General features: G+C 40.9%; 1 protein-coding gene across 2 annotated transcripts in view; it reads right to left on the bottom strand.

The window, feature by feature from the left end:
- Positions 1–9,115, bottom strand: part of CSPP1 (centrosome and spindle pole associated protein 1) — a 130,241-nt gene that overhangs the window by 12,655 nt on the left and 108,471 nt on the right. For both annotated transcript variants that reach the window (XM_023517544.1, XM_023517545.1), the window contains exons 23-24: positions 4,433–4,573; positions 2,588–2,643 (exon numbers count right to left, since the gene is read on the bottom strand). In XM_023517544.1, the coding sequence (XP_023373312.1) occupies positions 2,588–2,643; positions 4,433–4,573 (197 nt within the window). The remainder of the gene's footprint in view (positions 1–2,587; positions 2,644–4,432; positions 4,574–9,115) is intronic.

The following is a 9,115-nucleotide window of genomic DNA, read 5'->3' as shown; positions in this document are numbered from 1 at the left end:
TTTTTTTTTTTTTGCAGTTGTCATTGTTGTTTAGCTGGCCCGGGCTGAGTTCAAACCCACCAGCCTCAGTGCATGTGGCCAGTGCCATAACCACTGTGCTACAGGCACCAAGCCCAGATCTCTGGACTTTGCTAGAACACTCCAGCAAAGAGCTGCCCATTAATTTCAAGGCAAATGAATACCAATAATGCATAGCATTCATTATCAGAAAGTTCTCTTCTTACACGGAATTCTGCCCCATACTTTATTTGAATTTAACTTACCACCCAGTGATTCTACTACTTTCTACAGCACGGTATGATGGTGACAGTGACAGCAGCTGAATCAAATGGTCTGAGCAGCTACTCTGAGCACCTCACACACACGACCCTCGTCTCTTCACAGAACTGGACACAGTGATCACAGTTCACCTATGCTCTACCCGCTGTGACTCCTCCTCCTGTTTTCTATCTAATCCAGTTTCTAAGAAGATCAGGAACCCAAGATTTATTAGCTTTCTGTAAAGCCATGATAAAACTGTTGGCTTATGCTGAGCTTCTACTTAGCAAAATCTGGAGTAATTAATCTAGGATTTTAACCTAAATCATGGACGTTAACTTTTAGTATCTTTTCACTGAGAAATGTGGTTGCCACAGAAGCAGGAGCATACAGACCAGCAGAGTGTTCCCCAACAAGTGTGAGGATGTCTCGGGCCAAGGGGTACAGAGACAAGGAGGAGCTCTGGAGTCCAGCCTGGGTTCAAATCTGGACTTTTCACCTTAGTGGCTGTGTGATCCTGGATAAGGTTACAAGCCTTTAAATATCAGTTTCCTCTTATGTAAAACAGGGTAAGTTTACCTCGTGAACTCACACAGGTAGAGGACAGTCAACAAATGGCACCTATTAGCAACACTGTCATCATCATCATCAGTTCAAAATTGTGCACCAGCAACTACTAACTGGTAACCCTCGGCATGTGGGGCTAGTAGAGCCTAGCTGAGACTTACTTTTATAATCTGAAGATGAAAATGCTCCCTAGATCATGAAGGTGCTGTGATGATTAAATCTGTATTTCCAGCCTCCCTCTTTCCCCCTGAACTCTCCCACGTCTGTATACTTGATAGCTCCCACTGCTGCGTATACCAGGCACCTCAGACTTACCAAGTCTCATACTAAGTGCCCAGTCTTCTCCCTTAACCCTTCAACTTGTTTCTCCTGCTCCTCCACCACTGGAAAAAGCAGCTCCCAGCCATAAACCAGGAAGCTCATCTTTGACCACTTTTATGTTTCACTTCAGTATGCAAAAAAACCCTAGTAGGTCTATTTTCAAAATAAATCCATCTACTTCTGATCAGTACCCCACCCCCACTGCAGTCTACACCAGCTCATCTTGCCCAGATTCTTGTCATAGCCTCCCATCCCGCTCAGTCTATTCTCAGCACAAAGTAGTCAGGGATCAAATGAACACCTCCAGCAGAGTCTGTCACTCCTCCACTTCATATGCAAAATCCTGGAGTGGCCTCCAGGCCCTGCAGCCTCAAGGCTCACCCTGCCTTTCACCTATGATTCTCCCACCTCTGCTTACCTCATTGCTTCCTTCTCACCGGCACCAGGCCAACCCCTGGGGGATTCTGTCTGGGAAATTCTTCCCTTGAATGTCACTCCCATTTCCTATGGCGACTTTCCTGGCGTCCTTCCTCAAATGTTACCTCCCCAGTAAGACCCCTTGGCCACTGCTTTCCCTGCTATCATTTCCCCACAACACCATGATTTAACACACTATCAATTTATTTGTTTATTGCCTCCCTCCTTCCAGGATGTAAGCCTAAGAGGGCAGACGTTTTAGTCCCTTTTGTTTACTCCCAGATCCCTGTGACCTTAATAGTTTCTGCTCCCTAGGAACTACTTAATAAATACCTGCCGAATGTGAACAGATCACCTGTCTCCTAGGCCACCACCTCTGGATAAGAGCGAGCATTACCCTCTCTGTTCCCCGCCCTTGTGTGTTCTCTCTATAGGCCTCCCCGCTGTTTCCACGACTGACTCCTTCTTCCATTACTGCTGATATTACCCACAGCAACACTTACACTTCACTCACTGTGGGCCAGGTCCTACTCTTAAGGGCTTTGAATATATTACCTCACATAATCCTCACAACAACATTGGAGCTATTTTTATTCATTTCATAAACACTTATATAGAAATTACTATATGCCAGACCTGTCTCCAAGTGCCTTGCAAATATTAATTTAATCCTTACAGCCACCGTTGGAGGTAAGCACTATTACCCTCATTTTGCAGATTAGGAAGCTGAGGCAGAAAGAAATGAAATAATTTGCCCTAAGTCACACAGCTAAAAATAAGACTAACCTGAGCAGACTAGTACTACAATCTTGTTCTTACCCATTATAAGAATATTCTCTACATCTTAGACCAGCACTTCTCTAACTCCCTGCTACACCAACGAGATGAGATTTACACTCTTTTTCTTTTTTTGAGATTTACACTCTTAATTTTTCTGAAGAATTCAAAATCTGAAATACTCACTTTTCCTCATACATTTTTACCCCCTAAAAACTAACTTGAAAAATGAAAATGTGGTGCTTACCATTTTCACCATTCTTTGCTTCCGTACTTTAGCACTTGGGGTGGCATCTAAGTCAACTGTGGTTAATGGAGAACAAAGACAAATTGAAAGGTCAGAAAATGTTTAATAAAGAAAAATAAATTTTAGAGTATCTTTCTTTGCCTGGGTCACTATTAAAAATTATTTGTCAACTACCATGCTTCAGAATATTTTGAGATACTATTTGCTTATTAATAAATATAACCCTGCATCTATTCTAGTTGGATAAAATTCTGTTCACATTAACACATACAAGTAAATTCATGGCAACTTAAAACTGATGCTACAGAAAACCATTAATGCAAGACTCTTTACCATCTTCTGCCACATGTCTACAATCTTTGTAGAGAACTGAGTGGAGTTAATAAACAAGGGTTCCCACACCTGGGACTGAAGTAAGCTCAGTTCTAGGCACTTAGTTCCAAAGGCAAAGATTTTGGATCAGGTTTTCCAAAGCCCCTCTAATCTGACCAGCCTTTATGTTCCTGTGAATAGTGCATTTTGTCCTTTTAAATACTGCCTTTGGGAATACACAGGCTGCCATGATAGACTATGTTCCTTCTCAAAATATCTTACAGCCTTGTTTGTGACTATTTCGTTAGACTATATTCTTATGAATTATGTCATCATGGTTCACTGAAAGTTGGGGGGTAGCTGCTGTTGGTTGGTGGATATCCTCATTGCCAAAATTTCCCTGTATCTACCTGGGGGCTAATTTGGGGCTAATTAGTCTAAGTTGCCAAGATTCCACAAGATCAGATGATCACGTGAGACTTCTAAAGAAAAATGCCACCAGACTGGCTCGCACTTGCCCCTCCTCTTTCTCCAGATGATATGGCTACTATAGAATTTGGGTTATTCTGCTATCACAGGGTGAGCTATAAGGCCATTATTAAAAATTTTGTATCAGAAGGCAGACATTTCCTATACAGATATTTATCAAAGCCTTGACCTATGATCTGAGCCTAAAATGTCACATCACTAACCCCTATGATACTATGTCATGAGGCCAAAAATGCCTCCCTGGATTCTTTAACCCAGACTATCCTGCCAAGGTTTTCTCAAAACTGACTGACTGGCAGGACCATCCTTCCTATTCCCATTACCTGGTTGCTGTGTTTTTATTACTCATTTTCCATGGCCATGTTCAATATCCTATAATCCAGCAAGGCTGGTGACATCCAGGTGAGAGCCACACAGCACACCTGGTGTCCACAGGGCCCCTCAGTGCTGAGACAGTGAGCTCCACTCAGCCTCTAGGTGCCCACCCACACCACCCCAGTTACTTGCTCCCAGGGGCCCTTGATTTCTCCTTTGCAATATTTAATATTTATCACTCACACTTGATTAGCATCTACCTTGAAAGTAGTAACTGATTTTATTCATCACCATACCTCCTGGTTACAGGTTAGTGCTTGTGCTCTTACTGGCACTCAGTACCTTAACTGGTTGATTATATGAAAACATATCCTTAGCCCCGTCTGATGTTTTATAGATTTCTGTCAAATCCTAAACATACCTCCCTACACAACAAAGAAATGTCCCATACTAATCTGTTCCCCCAGTAGACTTGGTTCCTAGTTCTGACACAGCTACTGCCTAGCCTGTCAAAATATTCAATCCTCATGGCTTGCATTCCTGAACATACCACTCTAGTCAAGCCAAATCAGAACCCTCTCTGAAATCTGTTCTTTTCTGGGACTATTGGCCAAAAGGGCTATGTGGGCACAGAGTTGTGAGTGGAGGGGGCCTGCATGGGACCGAAGAGATGGAGAGTGGAACAACAGCCCTCTGAGACCCTCTGAAATAGTAATCAGTGTCCCTCACCTTCAGCACCTTCCTGCATTTTTATTCTATTCAGTCGCTTCTGCTGCTCCCTTAGCAGAGCTTGCTGTTGAATCTCTAAGGTGTGATGATCTCTTGGAGGATCCGGGTACATAAATTTGAGATCAAATCGTGTTTCTGAATCTGGTACAAAAAAAAAATGTTACATAACTAAGTTAAATATTGTTTTCAAATGAGATTTTATTAGACATTATACATAACATATGAGTAATCTAATTTCAAAATCAAGTGAAACATCGCCAAAGTCAAAGGACAATAAGCCATAAGACTAAAGAACATGAAATCAACATTCTTCAGTGAATGCCTTTGCACAAACTCATCAACATAAGGAACGTCCCAGAACAAGCAGTAGCACAGTAGCAGTCAGCGAGGGCCTTCAATGCGACCCTGTGACTAACCCCATGGATATATTTGCATATGCCAGCTAGCAGATAGTGATTAATTAATAAATGGTAGCATTAAAGACAACTACGGTAAATGTCATTGATCACACGTGTGAAGTGAAATTGATGATACCTGTTAAGTGAACAAAATGACAAAAATTAAGTAGATAATATGTCTTTTTATAGTTTTAATTATGCTCCATAAGAAGACTAGAAGACATCCAAAATGTTAATGTGCATATGTAAGTGGTTTGATGAAAGTGATTCTTCTATAATTCTGTATTCTGAAAATTTGCTACAATAAATAGGTAATACTTTTGAAGAGAAAAAAATTCTAGTTTATCTGGCATAGGCCATAACTGCACATCCAACATTTTACCTGCTCTACTGAACGCCCCTAATGAAAAAGCGCGTTGAACATACATTCTGGTTCCTCTACACATTTTCAGTCCCTCGGTCTTGTGTGTTTTGGCAATCCTGTTTCCCGTCTAAGCTTTCTCTCTCATTCTCCCAAAAGATCTACATCAAATCTCCTTTCAATTCTTTTCCCCTAGATTTCCTCCAGCCAGCCTGGGCCTGCTCAGTTCTGCAACCACTCCACTCAACTGTGGCGGCAGCCTCTTTCTTCGGCCATAACTCTTCACATTTGTACCTTAACAAGTTCCTCTGGCATGTGAACGCTTCCTCCCCTTCTCCAGAGACGCTTAATCCAAATATAGACTTATCATTTTGTCTCCAACATCGTACTTTCTAATCAATCCTCAATTCACTTCTCTTCCACTGATCTTTTTATTTATTTTTTTATTGTTGAGGATTCATTGAGGGTCTAAGAAACCAAGTTACACTGATTGCATTTGTTAGGTAAAGTCCGTCTTATAATTGTGTCTTGCTCCCAAAAGGTGTGTCACACATGAGACCCCCACCCCCTCCTTCCTTCCCTCTCTCTGCTCTCCCCTTCCCCCAACACGTACTAGGTCATTAATTGTCCTCAAACCAAAATTGAGTACATAGGAGTCATACTTCTCCATTCTTGTGATGCTTTACTAAGAATAATGTGTTCCACTTCCATCCAGGTTGATACAAAGGATATAAAATCCCCATTCTTTTTCTTTTTTGAGATAGAGTCTCATTATGTGGCCCCTGGTAAAGTGCCGTGACGTCACAGCTCAGAGCAACCTAAAACTCTTGGGTTTAAGTGATTAAGCGATTCTCTTGCCTCAGCCCCCTAAGTAACTGGGACTATAGGTGCCTGCCACAATGCCCAGCTATTTTTTGGTTGTACTGGTCATTGTTTGGCAGGCCTGGGCTGGATTTGAACCTGCCAACTCTGGTGTACGTGGCTGATGCCCTTGCCACTGAACTACAGGCGCTGAGCCAAGTTTCCATCTCTTTTAATGGCTGAATAGTATTCCATAGTAAACATATGCCACAGCTTGTTAATCCATTCCTGGGTTGCTGGGCATTTAAGCTGTTTCCACATGTAGGTAACTATAAATTGAGCTGTAATAAACAGTATAATACAAGTGTCCTTATGGTAAAAGGATTTTTTTCCTTCTGGATAGATGCCCAGTAATGGGATTGCAGGATCAAATGGGAGGTCTAGCTTGGGTTCTTTGAGGTTTCTCCATACTTCCTTCCAAAAAGGTTGTATTAGTGTGCAGTCCCACCAGCAGTGTAAAAGTGTTCCCTTCTCTCCACACTCACGCCAGCATCTGCAGTTTTGAGATTTTGTGATGTGGGCCATTCTCTCTGGGGTTAGATGATATCTCAGGATGGCTTGATTGTATTTCTCTAATAATTAGAGACAATAAGCTTTTTCTCATATGTTGCTAGCTATTTGTCTGTCTTGTTTAGAGAAGATTCTATTCATCTCTCCTGCCCATATGGCTTTTTTTCATGTGGATTAACGAGTTCTCTATAGATCCTAGTTATCAAGCTTTTGTCTGATTCAAAATATGCAGATATCCTTTCCCTTTGTGTAGGTTGTCTATTTGCTTTGGTTGTCATCTCCTTAGCTGTACAGAGCTTTTCAGTTTAATAAAGTTTCATTTGTTTATCTTTGTTGTTGTTGCAGTTGCCACGGCAGTCTTCTTCATACAGTCTTTCCCCACGCCATAGCTTCCAGAGTTTTTCCTTTCTTTGAGGACTTTTTATCATTTCATGCCTTAAATTTATGTCATTCATCCATCTTGAATCAATTTTTGTGTGTGGAGAAAGGTGCAGGTCCAGTTTCCGTCTTCCATACGTGGATATCCAGTTCTCCCAGCACCACTTATTGAATAGGGATTCTTTCCTATACCAATGTATGTTCTTGTTTGGTTTATTGAAGATTAAGTGGCTATAAGATGTTAGTTTCATTTGCTGGTTTTCTATTTCATTCCAAATGTCTATGTCTCTATTTTTGTGCTAGTACCATGCTGTTTTGACCACTATGGCCTTGTAATACAGCATAAAGTCTGGTATTCTGATGCCCCAAGCTTTGTTTTTATTACTAAGAACTGCCTTAGCTATATGGGGTTTTTTCTGGTTCCATACAAAATGTAGAATCATTTTTTCCAAGTCTTGAAAGTACAATGTTGGTATTTTTTTTTTTTTTTTTGAGACACAGTCTCAAGCTATCCCCCTGGGTAGAGTGCCGTGGCATCACAGCTCACAGCAACCTCCAACTCTTGGGCTCAAGCAAGTTTCCTGCCTCAGTCTCCCAAGTAGCTGGGACCACAGGCACCCGCCACAATGCCCAGCTATTTTTTGGTTGCAGTTGTCATTGTTATTTTGGCGGGCCCGGGCTGGATTCGAACCCACCACCTTAGGTGTATGTGGCGAATGCCTTAACCACTTGAGCCACAGGCGCCAAGCCCGATGTTGGTATTTTAATAGGGATAGCAGTGACTCAGTAGATTATTTTGGGAAGTATAGACATTTTAACAATGTTGATTCTTCCCAGCCATGGGCATGGTATGTTCTTCCATTTGTTAATATCCTCTGCTATTTCCTTAGGGTTTCATAATTTTCTTTATAGAGGTCCTTCACCTCTTTTGTTAGGTATATTCTTAGGTATTTCATTTTCTTTGAAGCGATAGTGAAGGGAGTTGTGTCCTTAGCTAGCCTCTCATCTTGACTGTTATTGGCGTATACAAAGGCTACTGACTTGTGAACACTGATTACATATCCTGAGACATTATTTTATTTTTTGATGACTTCCAGGAGTCTTGTGGTTGAGTCTTTGGGGTTCTCTAAGATCATATCGTCAACAAAGAGGGAGAGTTTGATCTCCTCTGCCCCCACTTGGATGCCCTTTATTTCCTTGTCTTTCCTAATTGTATTGGCTACAACTTCCAGCACTATGTTGAATAGTAGTGGTGACAGAGGACAACCTTGTCTGGTTCCAGTTCTAAGTGGAAAAGCTTTTAGTTTTACTCCATTCAGTAAAATATTAGCTGTGGGTTTGTCATAGATAGCTTTGATCAGTTTGAGAAATGTGCCACCCCTGCCTATACTCTTCAGTGTGCTAATTAGAAAAGGATGCTGGATTTTATCGAATGCTTTTTCTGCATCTATTAAGAGGATCAAATGGTCTTTTTTTTGTTTCTGTTTATATGGTGAATAACATTTATGGACTTGCATACGTTAAAGTAGCCTTGAATCCCTGAAATGAAACCTCTTGATCATGATGTATGACTTTTTTGATGGTAAGCTGTAATCTATTGGCTAGGGTTTTGTTGAGAATTTCTGTATCTATATTCATTAGTGAAATTGGTCTGAAGTTCTCCTTTTTAGTTGGGTCTTTTCCTTGTTTTGGTATCAGAGTGATGTTTGCATCGTAGAATGTGTTGGGGAAGATTCCATCATCTTCAATTTTTTGGAATAATTTCTGTAGTATGGGAATAAGCTCTTCTTTGAAGGTGTGATAGAATTCTGGTGTAAAGCCATCCAGACCAGGGCACTGTTTTGTTGGGAAGATTTTTTATTGTTTCTTTGATCTCAGTGCTTGAAATTCGTCTGTTCAGGAGATCCATTTCTTCCTGGCTAAGTCTAGGGAGAGAGTATGATTCCAAATATTGATCCATTTCCTTCATATTGTCAAATTTCTGGGTATAGAGTTTCTTGTAGTATTCAGAGATAATCGTGTATCTCTGTGGCATCTGTTGTTATTTCCCCTTTATCATTTCTCATTGAGGTTACTAGAGATTTGACTTTTCTATTTCTAGTTAGTCTGGCCAAAGGTTTATCAATTTTATTTATTTTTTCAAAAAACCAACTCCTTGTTTCATTAATTTTCTGA

The sequence above is a fragment of the Otolemur garnettii genome, unplaced genomic scaffold (assembly GCF_000181295.1).
Source record: "Otolemur garnettii isolate 467f Iridium unplaced genomic scaffold, OtoGar3 scaffold00113, whole genome shotgun sequence".
Classification (NCBI taxonomy): domain Eukaryota; kingdom Metazoa; phylum Chordata; class Mammalia; order Primates; family Galagidae; genus Otolemur; species Otolemur garnettii.
This window is presented reverse-complemented; position numbering and strand designations above follow the sequence as displayed.